This window comes from Trifolium pratense, linkage group LG3, assembly GCF_020283565.1.
Source record: "Trifolium pratense cultivar HEN17-A07 linkage group LG3, ARS_RC_1.1, whole genome shotgun sequence".
Taxonomy (NCBI): Eukaryota; Viridiplantae; Streptophyta; class Magnoliopsida; order Fabales; family Fabaceae; genus Trifolium; species Trifolium pratense.
Genome location: NC_060061.1, coordinates 44,071,627 through 44,090,280, shown reverse-complemented (window position 1 = coordinate 44,090,280; position 18,654 = coordinate 44,071,627). Strand labels below are relative to the sequence as shown.

Genomic DNA, 18,654 nt, shown 5'->3' with positions numbered 1-18,654 from the left:
TTTGGCATGTGATCGTAATTTAAGTACATTCAGGAAATGATATGACAATGTACCACACATTTTGAGAGGGGATATGATTAAGGGTGGGTATGGTTCGGTTTTGAAATAAAATCGAATTGAATTGAATCAAATTGTTTTTAAAATTCATATTAATCGAACCGAATTGTTTGTCTTTCGAACCGAACCAAACTGTTAAAGTGGTTCGATTTTATGGTTTTGAACCAAGCCATAACTAATTTTTCACTAAAAATAACTGAACCATTAAACCAAACCAAACTGATAACCATGAACCTAACCGAACTGTTTCAGTATAGTTTTAAAATTGTTAGTTATGGTTTAGTTTTTTTTTGTTTGGTTCGATTTAGTTTGACGGTTCGATTTGATTTTTTGGTTTTTTTTGCCCACCCCTAAACATGACAGTTTAACCTACAAGATGTTAGATTACTTTTAAAATACATAGAAATTCCAAAATAATGAAGCAACAAATAGAGTTGCGGATGCGGTTGCAAGTTTTGCGACGCACATTGCAGTTATTGTGGCATGAAATGATTTTTTATTTTCACAAACTATACTATGTGGCACCATCGTTACCACTATAGTAGAGTCTAAGTTTACTCTGTAAATAATAACTGGGAGATGCTGAAAATACAAAATTGAGAGACTCTTATAGGTACTCCCCCGTCTCAAAAATATTGTCTTTTAAGGTTGTTTCGCACATATTAAGAAATGTAACGATGTTGTTGAAAAAAAAAATATTTTTACTAAGTTACCCCTTGGGAATAATGCATATAGTAATTATTATGGGTACAATTGAAAAATATTACATTGAAAAGTGAAAATGAAAATTATTTTGAGACAAAATTTTATTCTTAAAGTGATAATTATTTTGAGACGGAGGGAGTAAGATTTTTCATTTGATAAAAGTACCGGTAATTGTAATTGGCAAGCATTTTGTTAGTTTTGGTAATTGGAGTTTTGAAATTTTAATTTTTTGGTGAGAAGAATCAAACGAACATGTTTAAAATCGTCCAATGTAAATGCTAATGCAATTACATTTCTGTCTCCGTGTAATTAGAAATCACACCGCAATTGTGGTGCAATTCTCGGAGATCAAACAAGTTAGGATCTCCTCATAACATTCCTAGAAGGTGCAATTCATCCCAGACCCTCTTCTTTCCAGCCAGATCATGTGGAAAATTAACATTTACAATGTAAATCATAGCAAATACTTGCATTCTTCTATTCTAATATGCTAGAAACCATACAGAAAATAATTTTAAAAATACACTCATTGTTGCAATTTTGTAGCAACAATTTAAAATTGTAGTCATAGACAAATACTTAGACTACCACGATTTCAAAGCAAATCAAAAAAATTTACAGTAGCATATCAATTTATATATATCCATCAAAACTATGCAATTGTAAGTTTTCAATAATTGATGCTTACTATAAAAATTATTTAACTAAACAAATGTAATGGTAACTTATCTTTGACAAAATCCACCATAATTGCATACTCTCCAATAGCCTTCGTAACAACACCATTCCTCTCCAACGGAGGAAAAAACAACCAATTCCCAGTAACAGCCAAAAACGCCAACGTAAGCGGTCCAGATATAGCTCGGTGCAGCCGCCACCCACGGCGGAGAGCAATCTTCTTTACCGCAACCTCAACGGAAGTAAATACACCATGAAGCACAAAAAACCATGTGACCTCCCATGTGGGAGACACACGTGTAAGGTAATAATAAATAATCTCGTGCATAAGACCAGACACAACAAATGTGGCCAACGTGGCAATATAATTGGCCCACGTGGAACCCACATTAGATTTAATGGCATGGCGAATGGGGTTGTATACAGTAAGGCGTAGCGTACGGGTTACCATGAGGTTCCACCTACGACCCCAAAAGTCTTGAAGAGAAGTGGATAAGTACGGTTCATTGAATTGCGATTCGATTTCAAAACCGAACAGGGTTCGAACCGGTGCAGCACAAAGTGCTAACACGAGTTCGATCCCGAGATACATGTGGCAACAATAAAGGAACAATATGAAATAAGGGTGCATATGTTCACTATAGTCATAGCAACATATGATTACACCCAATATAACTACTTTAAAACAAGTGAGGGGCAAATTTGGTTTTTTAGATGAAAAAAGGGTTGTTGGATTTGGTTTTTGGGGGTTGATGGGAAGTGAGGCTATGGAAATGAAATGGAAGATGTTGTTTGGGAGAGGGAAAAGAGGAGGTTGATTGAAGGAGAAAAGAATGAGTTTGAAAGTTGAAAGCCAAACAAGGAAGAAGATTGTAGGGCCACCAAGGTGGAAGGAATAGAGGTTTAAAGGAAGGATGAGGAAGAGGTAGAGAATTGGGAGGATTGAGAGAAGCCTTAAGATGCCTTTGGGGATTTTGGAAGATATGTAATAACAATAACATAGAGATGCTATGGCTATAATCCATACCTTAATGAATGTCTCAATTTCACCTTCCATCTCTCTATTTTTCTCTCCTTCAAAGAATATTATAGGTTATGTGTAGTGTTGGTGAGAGTGATGATGAGAAATGATATATAGATCTACAGGGTCTAAGTCTATAAACAAATGATTCGGATTCACTGCTCTTAAATAATTACATAGTTTTATATGCTATAATTAATTACGGTCGTTGCTTTAAGATTAGACGGTTCAAATTTAAAATATAATTTTATAAAACAAAACAATCTCAACCGTCAATTAGAAATTCGCAGAAAATCAGTTATAGTGCCCTCCTGTAACAGTGTGAAATTGAATATCGAGTGTATAAAGAAAGTTGCTTTTTTTTAATGGAAAGTGATGTTTTTTTTCTTTTAACCGAAAGGTGAGAAAATTTGAATTGAATGTGTATCTTTTTGGGTTCCTGCCTTGTGAGGTCTGTACAGAGATATTTTCTCTTCGGGCCCCCCGTGTTTCTTTTATACCCCCAATATTCCAATTTTGCCCTTGTGAAAAATTCGGTTCGCAGAAACCGAATTTTTTCTAGTGCAAATTCAGAGTAAATTTCGGTTTTTAGAAACCGAAATTTATTTTCAAGGCAAAAAAAAACTTCAGTTTCTACGAACCGAAGTTTTTTCAAGGGCAAAATTGGAAACTCAGGGGGGATAAAAGAAACACGGGGGGTGGGGAGAGAAAACATCCTGTACAGATGTACTAGGCCCGGTTTTAACTCAGCAGCAACTTGAGCAAATTAGGTGGAAATGAAAAACAAATAATGTCACTTTCAAAATAAAATGTGAAATAATAGTGTGAGGTTAGGATAGTACATATTATTATATACTCCCTTTGTCCGATATTATATAAGGAACATAAATTGTTTCATTTTTTTTGCCATTTTACTATTTTAATAAAGAATTGACTTTCCTTCCTATTATAATAATTAATCATTATCAATATCTCTTTTTCAATTATTATAATTATTGAGAAAACAAAGGATAGTTTAAGAGTATAGAATATTTTTTTTATAAAATATGTGATTTTAATTGCATTTGTAAATTTATGTATTCAAATCTTAAACGATTTATAATATCAAACAAAACTAGCCGTCCTCTTTATAAAAGCTAGTTTATTTATTTTAACGGAATAAATTATGTTATTTTTTATGTACTGAACTGTTTTAAGAGAAGAAAAAATATGTCATCACTTTCCTTTCCTCATGCATTAAATAAATAGGACCTATGCCTTAAATAAATATACAAGAGGATCAATTTTGGGAAGTAAGTTCTTGATAAATGTTGCAACGTGGATTAGTACTTGAAATGAAATAGAAGTTAATTATCCTCTTATTGTAACATTTTAGTAACCTAGTTTGTTTCAGTTTGACAAAAATAAAATAAAAACAAATAACTGTTCCTCAAAACTAATCTCATATTTGTTTTCTCTTTGTTTAAGTATCAATCCACGATAAACCATGTATCAAGATGATGATCTCCCATAAAACTTGCCTCAATTTTATCCATTTGCAAAGACTCTAATTTAGTGATTCTTTTTGGCTTCATTTTAATACCACACCAACAAAATAGCTAAATACAATCTAATGGTACACCAGATCTGTGTCAGCTATAGGGTCACACAGGTCATTATACATTTACATTGGGTCACTAACCAAAAGGGGGACAAGAACAATCCCAGCAAAAAAATGCTCTTCATGAAGCAGATAGATGGAAGAGTATCATGCAAAACCTAGAATCTATGAAGGATGTAAGAGGGACACAATCAAATATCCCATGTAAAACACATCCATCCTAGATTCCTAATACCATATCATCTATGTACCTATGTACATAATATAACATCTTTATCCAAAACAAAAGGAGAACACCTAAAAAAGTAGACATTCAAGTTAATCACTAAACCAACTTGATGAATTCTGGCGTGAATACAAATGGGAAGGACCGCCTGGAAAACTTGGCGGCACATTTCCAGATCCAGGTTGGGATGTACTACGTTCAGCAGTGGTATTTCTACCAATTATAGGATGTTCAGGCTCCAAAGAATTTGTGCTGACATGGTTTAATGCATCGAGACGAGATGCATACCGTTGCATAGCTGGTGTATTCGTCTGCATAGCTGGTGTATTCATCATGTAAGGCAATTCAGATCCAGAACCAAGTACAGAATAAGTAGATCCCAATTGGTTATAAGCAGAACCACGACCAGGTAGATAACTACTACTCATAGGATCAGAATTCGGAACTCCAGGAGGGTGAATTGGATTATCATCCTCCCTGAGAACAGGTCTATATCCAAGGCTACTTGTGCCGTCTCCCAGATGGCTGCTATTGTGATCTTGTAAATCTGCCAACCCATAATCAGGAAGGGGATCAGCAACATTTCGCCAATTTTGGGTCCCATCATAGGCGTCACCAAACTCCATCCGGGAGGAGGAGAGGGGTTCAAGAGGCCTATAGCCATCATCACCGACGGAAGAGTGGGGCTCCAGAGGCGTGTGACTATTTTCAGCGGCCTCATCATCTGAAATTATCATATCTGATTCAGACTGATATCCTTCGAATTCAAGTGGATTTGAGTTACCATGGTCCAGTACTCCCTCATGCATTTCATTTATATTTTGTCTTTTAGCTTGTGAGGTCACAGCTGGTTCTCTTCCATCATCTATTCGTTTCCTTTTCCATGAAGTGTTCTCAGCCTTAGTCGCCAAATACTCCTGTTGATCAACATTTCCACGGGACAGGCCTTCCATATGGCCTACCATAAATGAGCAATCTTCATCATTAGTTGACTTCAAGAAATCATGATCCAGCATACGATCCAACATGGTATCATCAACATAATCATCATCCATTGTATGACTGGCAGAGGATTTATCCTTGTCGAAACTATCCATCCTTGATAGGTCATGCTGTCTCAGGTGACCATGCTCCTGGGCTATGAGTTTATGCTTATCAGCCCAGTCTGGATGGCTCCAAAGGTAGAGCGGGGGTGGCGTTACATTCCATTGGTCCATTTGCTTTTCATTAGCATCAACTGATCCAGGTAGATAAAACGACTGGGGGAAAACAGAGACAGGAACAAGGGAAAAATAAAGACAGCAGTCAGTACACTAAAGAGCAGGTGTTAATCAAAATATAACTTGGTAGTATTTACCTTGCCTGATAGAAACCTTTCGTCCTCCCAGACAAGATCATATGGCTTTCGTTTTCTATCCAGCCTATATAATAAGGAAGCAAACGTGAAAAGCAGGAAGAAAAAGGAACTCTCCCCCAAACAAAAATATGGGTGGTCTTGGAATGCTTGGGTGGAGGGAAAGACCATTTAAATCTCTCATCCTTGAAAAAAAGGCGGACAAGAAAAAGGACACTACCTCTGTGTCTCTGGTGGTACTATAAGAATCATGAGCTTAGGCTGAAACTCTAAAGCCTTGTCTATAAACTTGTTTGCCAAAGCTGCTTTAAGTCCAAAGGGGGGATTGAGGCCCATGATCTGGTAAAGAAGCGGACAGTAAAAATAATGAAATCAAAAGTGTGAATTGGCCATTTGGGATATGCATGCACATCTCAAGTCTCAACCATGAAATTGACAAATTCTTACCAACTGTGACCCTGTAGGCAACTCCGTTCGCTGGACAGTCATCCAATCTCTCATCTCAAAATTAAAATCGTTCTGTAAACAAATCAAAACAACATCCTGTTAAATAGCTAAAGAAAAATAACAAGATAACTGTAGGCAGAAATCGTTAACATAAGCATACTCTTCACCATTTGTGAAAATTGGTTGAAACCATCAAATAAAAATCACTCCACTTATAACATAAGCAAGCCTGAAAACAATGTAATTCTTCTTAAACATGTTACTTCACAATGGAGAGTAGGAAGATCATACAGCCTATTAATTACTATCTTCATCCCAAAATATAAGACCCTGTAGAGTTTTTGCTTTGTTCCTTTTTATAAGACCACTTTCTAATATTCAACTGCATTAATTATTTCTTTGCCAACATACCCCTAATTATGTTACATCTTTTTCTACAATCTGTAATAAATACTCTAAAGGAAACATTAATTAATTCTCTATCTTGAAGGATGAACTTGTAAAAGCAATACCAATTATCAACAAATTTAATGATTGTAATGCCTCCATCGCTTTTCCATCTCTTCGATTGCCTTTGTGATATGGCAAAGAATGGTAAAGTGAGGAGCGGCTTTATCTTGGTGTGACACACGGCAATTTTGAATGCTTTGAATGATTATATTTTTAATAATGTTAAGAAGGAACCGTTGGAGTTGGTGGAAGAAGTCAAGGTGTTGTCTTGGAAATGGAGTATTGAGAGATTAAAAATTTCTCCTTGCCTTTTTTATGAATGGACTTGGGATCCAGGAAATTGTTTTTTGAGGTAGTTGTTTTCCTGGTTTTTTCGAACCTTGGCTGCGGTGTGTCCTTTGTTTTCCTCCGTGTTTTTTTTTGGTTCTCTGCTGGGCTGTTCTTGTGTTTTTTCTTCCTAGGTGTTGTTGCAGGGATTGTTGTTTTGGTTGGAATGGTGTGGGGTGGGTGCTTAGCTTGGGCTTTTTGTTTTCATTGTGCCCAGTATTTTCTGTTGTTGTTCTGCCTGTACATTATTCTCTTAGCTTGGGTATTATTTGTACCTTAGCTTTGAGCGTTAATATATACAGATTCTTTTTTGCTGCTCAAAAAAATAAATAAAAAAATATCACAACCAACTTCCTTAATTCCCATAATTTATTCAAGGGAGTCCTATATTTAGAGACAGACGTAGTATTACCATACATCATTTATTTAAACCCCCAAACAATTTCAAAGCACAAAAGTATTCAAACTTACAAGGTATATTACACACCCACCCCATACACAAACAGATGCTTTGAGTTTGTTAGAAATAATATAAATTCCACTTTGAGTTTGCAATATGCTTGTATAGAGGAAGTTTTTTACCATTTGCTTAAATTCCTGCATACGCAGTGTTAAAAACTTCCCTTCACTCTCTCATTCTTCTTCATTCAGATCTCAATTTCACATCGATTTCTTCTCCGCTATGGCCGCTATTACTTCCATCAAGGCTCGTCAGATCTTCCACAGCCGTGGCAATCCTACCGTTGAGATTGATATAACTGTCTCTGATGGAACTTTTGCTAGAGCCGCTGTTCCTAGCGGTGCATCCACCGGAATTTACGAGGCTCTTGAGTTAAGAGATGGAGGATCTGACTACCTTGGAAAAGGTGTATCAAAGGCTGTTGACAATGTGAACACCATCATTGCCCCAGCATTGATCGGAAAGGATCCAACTAAGCAGACAGATATTGACAACTTCATGGTTCAGAAGCTTGATGGAACTGTTAATGAGTGGGGTTGGTGCAAACAAAAGCTTGAGGCTAATGCTATATTGGCAGTATCTCTTGCAGTGTGCAAAGCTGGTGCCAATGTCCTAAAAATTCCTCTAGACAAGCATATTGCAAACATTGCTGGTAACAAAAACCTGGTTTTGCCTGTTCCAGCTTTCAATGTCATTAATGGTGGATCACATGCAGGAAACAAACTTGCTATGCAGGAGTTTATGGTTCTTCCTGTGGGAGCCTCCTCTTTCAAGGAAGCCATGAAGATGGGCGTGGAAGTCTATCACCATTTGAAGGCTGTGATTAAGAAGAAATATGGTCAAGATGCAATTAATGTTGGTGATGAAGGTGGCTTTGCCCCCAACATTCAGGAAAACAAGGAAGGTTTGGAATTGCTAAAATCTGCAATTGACAAAGCTAGTTTTGTAAGGATGAGTTAGGCCCAAAACTTATTTATAACATGGTATCAGAGCCTCTGTGACTAAGAGGTCTTGAGTTTGAGGTCTTGAGTTTGATCCCCGCTCCCTTCACTTTCTAATTAAAAAGTGGAATTTAAGCATATGGTAGGTGGACCTATGCATTATCCACGCTTCAAGCCCAAATGGGCTCTTGCGTGAGGGGCGTGTTAGAAATAATATAAAACCATTGATAGAGCTCCATACTAATAGCTTAAGCTTTTGGGATAATCGGTAATTTGACAGAGTTCAATCATATGCATTTACCATTTAAAGTAAACTGATTCTGAATGGTAAAATATGTTGAGATGTGGAAAATTAATATGGACAAGGGATTCCATAGGGTCTGTGTGGGAGGGGGTTTCGGACGGCTAGGTCTATATTTTAATATATATATATATATATATATATATATATATATATATATATATATATATATCTGAGATTTTAAAGAAATTGAAAGAATACCATAATATATGATCATATAACAATTCAATCACACTTCATTCATTTTTAGCTTGCTTAATTATAAAAAATAAAAACAAGCCCTCCCCTCCAAAATTCCCCTCCCAAACAGACCCTAAAAGGACGCTTACTTTAGACCAACAACCAGAAGGAATGTCAACATGTCATGTTGCTGGACAAATCTAGTACAACAAATTCTTCCTAGGCAATGACTGACTAACCAAATTTACATGCAATAAGTCATTCTTCATCTGGACACTTGATAAGATGATCACCATTCATCATAAATTTAGGGGTGTGCATGGCTAATTGAACCATGTGAACCAACCCACTTTATGGTTTTAGTTTGATAAACCAGACCATTTTTCACAAAAGCCAGTTTGGGAGTGTGAACGGGTACCAAACAAGTTCGGAGCTGGTTCAAAACCGGTTGCTTGCTCCACCATTAACTTTAATTAACAGCTCAGTCTACAAGTTTCTGTTTCTGGTCTATGAAAGGCACAGCTTTAAGAAATTGCACTTAGTTTCTAGCATGCACTTCATCACTGGGTGACAGAGTTTTAATTTCAGATTGCATCTTGTGGAGTAACCGAACCGAAAGAAGCCTGAGAAGCCGGTAGTAGTAGTTGCGGGATAAAAAACACTGAGTTGGGTATTCTGCTTCTGAGGAAGTGGAGATGGAGACGAGAGAGAAAACAAGAGCCGGGGGATTTAAACTTCACTCTACACGGCGCTACTTCACTGAAGGGGAAAGGAAGAATGGCATTGTCATCAAAAGTGAACCGGTTACTAAACCTAATTATTAAATGGTACCTAAATGGGTCCAGTTCAGTTTTTCTTCAAAAGTGGCTAGGGCTTTTAAAAATGGAGCAGTCTGGTTATTGGGTTAGTCAAGGGTACTCAGTTTATTTTAACACCTCTAATAATTACCAATGTAGATATAGGAGCAAAATAAATACTTTAAAAATGAAAAGCAAGGAATATCATACACTCATCATTACCAAATCAAAAGCATATGCAATATAAACAGACACATAAGCACCATAGTTATATGTTACCAAATCATTAACTAAAACATTATTTATTGGTTTACTAATATAAAAGGGAAGCAACCAAAAATACAGAACAAATTACTGATAAACAGAAACACAGGAAGCCTATCAAAAACCTCTGCCAACTTTAAAAAATGTAAGCAACAACACATAACACAGTTACAATTTCAGCATTGAAAAGCAAATTAATCTGTTGAAAATTAATAATCACAAGTTAAAGTGGTAATGAGCAAAAAAACTGAATTACAAGTATCAGAGTCAAAACAGATTGTAGAAGTGTATTCACCTTTGTTGGAAGTAAATCGAAGTTTTTGTACGAGCATCTCTTCCCAGTCTCTTCAAGCTTTTTCTTCATGAGTCTGCTAAAATCATTAGCACCACAGCAGAAGTCCACAATCTGACCATGAGTAACTATCACCAGTCAGGTAATCAGGTAATCAACATTCAAATTTAGAAGTAGATTAACAATGTTCAGGATGGTGTACCACCTGACAGTAATAGTATATCATAATTTCATAAGGAAAAACTGAATAATTGTTGTGCATAAATGGCTGAGAAAGAAAATACACAAGGACCTGGAACATTTATTTCTCAATGACAGAAAAAATGTAAGACTAAATATCAGTTTTTACCGTATCACCATTCTGAACATACCAATGGAGTTTATCCACAATCTGCAAATGTCAAAACCAATTTTTAAGCAGCAATTGATGGATATAACGAGACAGCCAAGACAAAACAATAATTATTATTCCAATACAACAAAAAATTGGTCATCAGGTTTGATGAGCACAATTACTCTTCGAATAACCTTCCAAATCAATAGCAGACTCCAGGAAGCTACATTGTCAACTGTTATTATGCCCCTATTTTAAAAACATTATTATTGAAATTTAAACACCTTAGAAAAACCTTACACCAGATAGCTTATCATACAAACCATTTTAAAAACTTTAGGCATTAGACAAATAACCTGATTTCAACCTATTAACTTATTAAGGTCGCATAATATCATGTTCCAAGCTTTTTCAATCATTAGAAAATTGTATAGAGTTCATTGTTAAGCTCGATAAACCTCTACATGTAAAGCATAAGTTGGTCCATATGTGTCAAAAATCATAACTTTGGTTCTTAACTGATTTTTTAACACAAAACCATGTATAAAGCTGGATCTGTACTCTAATAATTAAAATTTCAGTGACTCATAAAATAGAGTTTACAAGATAGTAATGCTAACACCTAAAGTTTAAATCCAACAAATCTCAAAAGGATGACAAAAGCCAAAAGCACCATAATTACTGTTAATATGTTTTCCTTTACCACAGCATCAGTTTAACTATGTCAGTATATCTTACTTATTCATGACACGCGTCTCGCCTAGAAATCTACAGTACATATTCAAGGGCTATCCTAGATTAATAATACTCTTCAACGAAAAAAAGGAGAACACTAAAGCTAGCCTTTGTATCTTCTCAACACAGCGATACCCAATGATATAGAAAGAAGAAACAGTTTCAATAAGGAAAACAAGATATCAAGAATACAGAAATCTGACAAAAACAAAATAAATAAAATTATAATGAGATTTAAATACCCCTTCCAGCTTTTCCACTTGTGTAAAATGGCGACCATATGATGTGTAGCGATTACCGTGTAGAACAGGTGCAAGATACACTTTCAACTTGTCCTGCAGTAATTCACTCAATAAAGTTATGGTAACCGAATTGAATTATTTCCTTAAGTTTAAACTTGCATTATTGTGTATGAGTGAAAGAAGGGAAAGAAATTAGGAGATCGGTATTAGATATCTAATAAAACATGATAATATATGCAACTGGATCAGGCCTATTTTCATGGACATTCACAGCAACCCAACCCCACGGATACACTGTTTTCTGACCATATTTGGGATTATTGTAATGGTTTCCCTCCTTTTCCCACCAGAATAATAACATACAATATTTGAAACATTTGTTCAACCATTTATTCAACACCCGTTGCCCACCAACCCACTACTCTCTCCTCAGGTTCAGCACAAATCCCTCTAACCCTCTGCTTGCAGAGTTGCAGGTATTTCCGGTCAAGGCTAGCATATCAAGCCAAAACCTGCATCTTCTGCCACACTCATTGCTCTGTTCAGTTGGCGTTTTTTAAGATTTCACACATACTTTATTTCCCTTTATGTTTCATGACTATTTTAGTTGTTGGCGTTTGTTAACCTTAAGAGTTAAGTCTGTGCCTTTACTGTTGCTTCTTTCTTTTTACCTTTGGGCATTTATATATCTATAGTATAAACTGTCTAACTGGTGTCTATAATATTTAATATAGCAGCAATCCTGCTATAGTAGTTCTATCTAGGATCGACAAGTCTAGCTAAGAAAGAAAATCATGGTGTAAGACATACTAACGAGATCTGATATTAGATACTTATAACCAAAATCCCAATATGAATTTTTCAAAAATAGTAAAGTACCTTCCACTTGAATAACCGGTTCATAACATCGGGACCACAAACAGCTTCTGCATCCCGAATGCTATGTCCATCATCCAGCATCCTTAAAGCTGTCCGAACAGCCTATACATACACAAGACAGAACACATGAACTTAAGACAAATTCCACAAACAATATAACACCACAGACTACAGAGTAATAAATTTAGGAAGATATGCACCTCAACTGAACCTTCCAACTTTCCCACCGTAATAGTCTTCTCCACAACATTTTTCAGTGAGTGAGCATGAGTAGAAACAAAGTTATGGTCTTTTATGACTTTCTCCATAGTAATTGAAGATGAAGCTTCTTTAAACAAAGCCAACAATCTACATCAGAAGAAAGCATCTTAAGAATAATACCATAATATAAGGACAGCTTTTGAGTTTCACACAAGAATCCGATATAATTTGATTATACCGCTACTCCAACCACTTGAAAAATACCAAAGAAAAAGAACCAACAACAGTAACAGCACAAAAATAAGCAAGTCGGATAAGAAAGATTCACCTCCTCTCTGAATCTGCATCTAATTGGGGTGGTGCACTGCTCAGCTTTTTAGTACGCTTAACAGACAGGGTGTTATCAGATACATTATCAACATGATTGCCAGAACTAATTTGCTTGGAACCCTTCTGGTAGAAAGAAAAAAGTTGCTCACCCAGTGAGGGCTGGTTTTCCTCATAGTCAGACCTTTCGGTTTCCTTTAAAATTGACCTCTTAGTTTCATTCAAATACCTCCTTGATTCTTCATTTGCTTTCTTTCTAGGGATATTTGATCCAGAAATCTTTCCAGGATTCTCAGTACCAACTTTCCCAGAGGACATTTTACCAGACAATTTAGATAATTTAGCACTAGGTCTTGTGACAGGTAAATCTTCTAACTTAGCATTGTTCTTGTTTATAACTTCTTTGGTTGCAGGCTTTGTCTTTTCTTTAACATAGGGGAATTTTATATGATCTCTTATAGGAGTTCCAAGTTCATCATCTATCTCATGCTTTCTGTTTTAAGGAATGGAAAAAGATGTTACTAGATGTTAAGAAGGTAAAATGTGGAGAACAAAAAGGCCTGTATACTATAACACTTACAAGCAATAAATAAGAATGCGATTGTTTGGCAAAAGACCTTCCCAAGCCCTGGCCACAATGCCTTCTTCCTCTATGTCTTCAAAAGCAATCTTTCTGATAAAAGCAAATTGAGAATCAGGCCTCCAGACACTATCAAATAACATCATTATATGAATGCTAGAAACACGGGCAAAAAAGGTAAAATAACCTTGGCAAACATTTGCGATGATATGACTTGGGACAACGCCTACAAACAGCAAAGTGTAACTCGTGCTCCTTCTTGTTTTCCATTTCTTTGCAGATACAGCAATAATGAGCAGGACAAGTGAAAGGTTCCCCTTTAGCTATATTTCTTACAAGTTCAGGAGGAACATCCTCAACCACCCGGTGAAGTAACTTTGTAACACATTCTGGATGATAAAAGAAACCGCAGGTTGCAGAAGCGCATTTGAAGACCTGAAGGAAAAAATTCCAAACGACTTTTAGTCCTATACAAGACGCATAAGATATAAACTACATCTAGCTTTGAATGGATTGAAAATATCCTTTTGGGCACTGTTTGGGAGGTCAAGTGAAGTAGTCCTTGTTTGGATGCAAGGTAGGCGGTGCGAAAAGTGATTTTCCTCCTAACAAACGTAATTCTGGAATGTTTGGTTATTTTGATCAGAATTTATTGTCTCAAAATCTCAGATTGACTAGATGCGATAATAAGTAACTTGTGTGTTAAGTTTAAAATGTTTATACTGATTTTACATCAAACTTGTGTTTTGAGTAAAAATATCCAAACATTAATCACTTAACTTCAAACTCAATTTTAGCCAGATCAATTTTACAAAATGGGTTAATTTAAAATCACATTTCTACCCCTTGATTTAGGCTTGAAAAGGAGCAGTCCATGATCATTCTATCTTTTATTGTTAAGGAGGATGTATTCTCATGGTTGTCTTATGTTGATGAAATAATGATAATTGCAAGACACGCGTCTGGCATTTTAAAACTTATCATTCCCTAGAACCAAATTTTGGACCAAGCACCAAAAGCCCATAAAGTATTTACCAGGAATTCAAGTAAGCAAAAGCAAAAACAGCATTTCCCAGTATTAAAAGAAACGCATCCTTGTTCCCTTTTAAATGGTGATATGTTGGGAACTAGGCCCTATGATATTCGGATGATTCCAAATGCGAAACTGATTGCACATGATGGCTTACAGTCAAGAGGTATACGAAACTAGTCGGTAAACTTAACTACCTTACTATGACACTTTTTTTATGTAAGACTAGTGGTGAGGTGCAAAAGCATATGTGAATACCTGGCATCCCAACTACCTTACTCTGACACATTCAAACATCTCTTTCACAATCTAATTGAGGGTCAATCAGGTCATCTATGTATTCTTATTATTGGGATGAAATGTTACAAATCCTGAGTTACTTGAAGGGAGTCCCAAGACCTGTAAATGTTTGTGAAGATAACGGGCTTTGCAAAATAGAAGGTTACTCAAATATAGATAGGGTTGGCTATTCTATAGATGGGAATTCAACAATTCAACATCATATTGCAAGCTCCTTGGAACTAATCTGATCTCTAGAATGACTAAGAAACAAAACATATAATGAAGGTAGATGCATAATCTGAATATTGAGCAATGGCCCAAATTTCTTCTGAATGATTATGGGTATATCATTTATTTTAAATTTTTTGGTAGAAGGGTGTATCATTTATACCTCAGCACCAGCAAATTTATCCGAACAGCCTAGTGCGCCACATGCAAAGCACTGGTGTTTATTATATTTGCAATTCTTACAATAGAAATTTTGGATCTCCTGCAAAATATAAATACAAGCAATCAAATTTTTATGTAATTATTATACAATGAAAAATAAAATGAAAGAAGACTAAAATATGTAAAACTCTGTGTGTCTAAAAGAAGATCACACACCTATTTAAAATGATGCTACAATAATTACATTAAATGTCTAGGAAGTGGTAATGACTAGGAATACTAAAATAGCCTAGGATGAAGTAATGTCAAGGAATAGTAAAAACACGCTGACTTTTAACATTAGCTTACCTCAACTTCCTTCCGGCTAAATCCAAGAGAGGCACAAGAAGATTCTTCACCGTCCTCCTCATTAGCATGAAATGATCTCATGCACTTTCCATCACAACTTCATTTATCATTTTATAACATTTTGAAAAAGAAAAGAATCAAATACTATACTAAAATATAAAGACAAGCAATAATGTTTCTAATAGTCTTGAGAAATTGTGCACTCTCACATATATATATGTGTGTGTGTGTGTGTGTGTGAGAGAGAGAGAGAGAGAGAGAGAGAGAGAGAGAGAGAGAGAGACCAACTTGAATTAAATAAAATTAACCCGCACAAAAAAAATTCTTACCACAAAAGTTCACCACCATTGTCACAAAACGAACAAACAGAATCAAATAACTCATCCTCTTCATCTGACTCTTCCTCAGCAACAGTTTCATCAATTGCATCATTGTCAATATCATCAACTATAAATCCAGGTCGTGTTAGCTCTTCATCTTCCTGTAATCAATGAATTACACTTTCAAAGATATCACAAACAATATATATATGAGTATGACATCAATTATAGGAATCAAATAAAGAAAATATATCATAGAAAAATATTCAAGGAAAACTAAATATCTGACAAACCTCGTCAGGAATTTTCTTAATCCTCATCCTATCCTTATCTTCCAGAACCGTGAGTAAAAGCTGTTAAAATTAATTAATTGTCACTAAAGTGAGACACAACTGTGAAGAAGACGAAGAGAAAACAAATTATGTGTCTGTTTTTAAATATAAAAAAAATGAAAAATTGTAAAAAGAAATCCACCCATCAATTTTATTAGACAGCAAAAGTGCAAGTCAATGGATAACTAAATCCTTATAACAAAACAAAAAAAGAGTAAATCTAGCATAACTAAAGTGAAATTAAATGAGCAGAAAGTAGACAGACATACAAGGATAGAATTTTAAGATAAACAGGGTGATGAATAAACCGCCACTACATAACAGGGCACAGTGTTATATACCAGTATTTGAAATCAAATATCTCGCCTAGCTGAATGTCAAACAAAAATGATATGGTGGTAGCTCCAGAGAAAGAGGACATCTGCTTATATTTTGAATTATTGATTAGGATTACTTTATTAAATTTTTGGGAATTAGGATTTTCTGGTTAAGATTTTGCATAACAGAACCCTTGTCATAAGATTATGCATGACAGAATCCTTATCACTTCTAGTTTTAATTTTAATTTATTTATCATGATAAGATTCTGCATACAGAATCCTTATCATTAGTAGTTTGATTAGGATCTATTCATTATCTGTAGCCTTGAAAAGGCAGACTAGTATTGGAATATACAAGCAAAAAATCATATTTAGGAAAATCTATGTTAGTCTAGAAGGGGCTCTGTCAAGGACGAGTCTTCTTGTTTTCACCATAGGTCGGAAGAAATATTCTATCGCGTCTAGGCTTGTGAATCGATCCCATGTAAAGGTTCATAACAGAAAAGAAAACCACTTCATGAACTTCAGATTTTTCTTGACCATCAAAAGGAGAGAAAGAGAAAGATCAAATGGTTTACCTTGGACTTTGCTAAGATGGTATCCCTTGTGGCAGCTTCACCCATTAAAGCCATATGGTTTAACAAATCATTTTGTGAAGGCTTAACTTCATAATAGCTGCACAATGAAAAAAATATTTAAAAAATAGTCCTGATATGTACTACTTCCACAGTGATCAGGAGCAAAAGAAATCCCAAACTCCAAAACTACGAAAATTACCTGAAATCCTTATTCTTACTCAAGCTATCCCACACAGATTTTGCCGATGTTTCAGGATTCTTCTTCACATAATGCATGAAATAAACAGTAATCAAAACAGTCCTTACGATATCTTCATAACTCTTCCTTGGCTTTTGAAGTTTGATCCATCTCCCATCCTTAGATAACACCGATATCTCCGGCTTGACATTGGAAAGATCAAACCTCCATGCTTTGACTTGAATGAAAACTTTCTGCAACCCATTATCGGCGTTACCGTGAAGGAAAACCTTCTCTTTCTTCCCTTCAAGACTCTCAGACTCACTCCATTGAATTGGCAACACAGAGAAACAAACAGGCGCATCTTTATCATCTACGAAATGGTAATTTGATACAAAAATTGGCTGTGTATCAACTTCGTCATCCGAAGATGCCATGTTTTCCGTTTTCACCCCAAACCCTAACCCTAAATTCTTCAATGAACGATGAAGTATCCAAATTGAAAGCTATCTATTGAATATTGATCATATATGAGTTGAAGTTGTAAATTTCGAATAATAAGTTGGAATCTAATGATCGAGATTAACTCCTACCACATTCTATGTTGTTAATCGCAGTGCGGAGTAGAGCTTTGCTACGACGCAATTCTATGGTGCGTTTGGTTTTGCAGGGGCGGTTATGGCGTTGGAATCGTATCGTCGTGGGCGGTTAAGGGCCGCGACGGGATAGGGGAATGAAAATGCGGAAAGGAGGGGAAAAATTGGACGGAGTTTCTTACTGTTTTTGGTGGCCGGCGATGACGAACTCCGTCTCCGGCTGCGTTGATATCGGTGCGACTGCAACTTCTATCTGATAGTAAGAAAAGGCACCGTTGAGCTTCTGCATTTTTTATTTTATCGAGATTCTAGCATTTTTTTTTCCTGAGTTTTGTCGTGAGAAATTATTTTTTTGTTAAATTTTTGGAAAAGTGGTTAATATTGAGTTTTTTTTTTTTACCGAAAACATGTTTTGATTTACTTATTTTTGAGGTTAATAAAAATAATTTATGTGAATAAATAAATTTTTATGTTAATTTATAGGTTTTCATTGATGAAAATTCTATTTTCATAAGTTGGTTTTTCAAAAATTACCATGACAATCTTATAAATAATATATAAAAATTTATTTATTTGCATAAGTTATTTTTCATAAGTTTAAAAATAAGTTAATTTAATCGAGACTAAAAATATTGAGTTTTTTAAAAGATAAAATATCGTGATATAAAAAAATAAGAATTTGGATGTCTTTAAATTTTTCGTTCATGTTATCTCTTTTATTAATCCAACGGTTAGTAAATTATAAAGAGTAAATTATAATTTAAGAAAATGAAGAAAAGTGAATCAATGGTTACAATTACTGCTAGATGATAAACATGAGGAAAAAAAATTAAAGGTGCTCTAAATAAAAATAAAAATGATAGTGGAATATTAAAGTTGTTC

General features: G+C 35.3%; 3 protein-coding genes across 3 annotated transcripts; 1 reads left to right on the top strand and 2 right to left on the bottom strand.

Annotated features, from left to right (window-relative positions):
- Nucleotides 1-1,367: 1,367 nt before the first annotated feature.
- LOC123916434 (probable long-chain-alcohol O-fatty-acyltransferase 1) lies at nucleotides 1,368-2,638 on the bottom strand. Its single transcript, XM_045967894.1, has one exon. It carries the CDS (start codon nucleotides 2,495-2,497, stop codon nucleotides 1,463-1,465), a length of 1,035 nt encoding a protein of 344 aa, XP_045823850.1. The 5' UTR covers nucleotides 2,498-2,638; the 3' UTR covers nucleotides 1,368-1,462.
- A 1,123-nt stretch (nucleotides 2,639-3,761) lies between these two features.
- On the bottom strand, nucleotides 3,762-18,099 carry LOC123913710 (protein ENHANCED DOWNY MILDEW 2-like). Its single transcript, XM_045964533.1, has 18 exons — nucleotides 17,198-18,099; nucleotides 16,999-17,095; nucleotides 16,062-16,121; nucleotides 15,778-15,929; nucleotides 15,449-15,545; nucleotides 15,102-15,200; nucleotides 13,586-13,833; nucleotides 13,399-13,491; nucleotides 12,820-13,311; nucleotides 12,491-12,638; nucleotides 12,291-12,392; nucleotides 11,412-11,504; nucleotides 10,450-10,491; nucleotides 10,104-10,214; nucleotides 6,089-6,160; nucleotides 5,862-5,980; nucleotides 5,645-5,708; nucleotides 3,762-5,546 (listed from the first exon to the last, which is right to left on the bottom strand). The coding sequence occupies exons 1-18, from the start codon at nucleotides 17,611-17,613 to the stop codon at nucleotides 4,380-4,382; spliced, it is 3,672 nt and encodes a 1,223-aa protein (XP_045820489.1). The 5' UTR covers nucleotides 17,614-18,099; the 3' UTR covers nucleotides 3,762-4,379.
- LOC123913711 (enolase-like) lies at nucleotides 7,451-8,300 on the top strand. Its single transcript, XM_045964534.1, has one exon. The coding sequence runs from the start codon at nucleotides 7,548-7,550 to the stop codon at nucleotides 8,283-8,285; it is 738 nt and encodes a 245-aa protein (XP_045820490.1). The 5' UTR covers nucleotides 7,451-7,547; the 3' UTR covers nucleotides 8,286-8,300.
- Nucleotides 18,100-18,654: the final 555 nt, after the last annotated feature.

What these genes read in the sequence shown, in the direction of transcription:
- LOC123916434 (XM_045967894.1), bottom strand. Translation starts at nt 2,497, where the DNA reads ATGGAAGGTGAAATTGAGACATTCATTAAGGTATGGATTATAGCCATA.
- LOC123913711 (XM_045964534.1), top strand. Translation starts at nt 7,548, where the DNA reads ATGGCCGCTATTACTTCCATCAAGGCTCGTCAGATCTTCCACAGCCGT.
- LOC123913710 (XM_045964533.1), bottom strand. Translation starts at nt 17,613, where the DNA reads ATGGCATCTTCGGATGACGAAGTTGATACACAGCCAATTTTTGTATCA. An exon ending in TTAAGAAAATTCCTGACGAG is followed by an intron (nt 15,930 to 16,061) that starts GTTTGTCAGATA and finishes CATTGATTACAG; the next exon opens with GAAGATGAAGAGCTAACACG. An exon ending in GTACCACCAGAGACACAGAG is followed by an intron (nt 5,709 to 5,861) that starts GTAGTGTCCTTT and finishes CTTATTATATAG; the next exon opens with GCTGGATAGAAAACGAAAGC.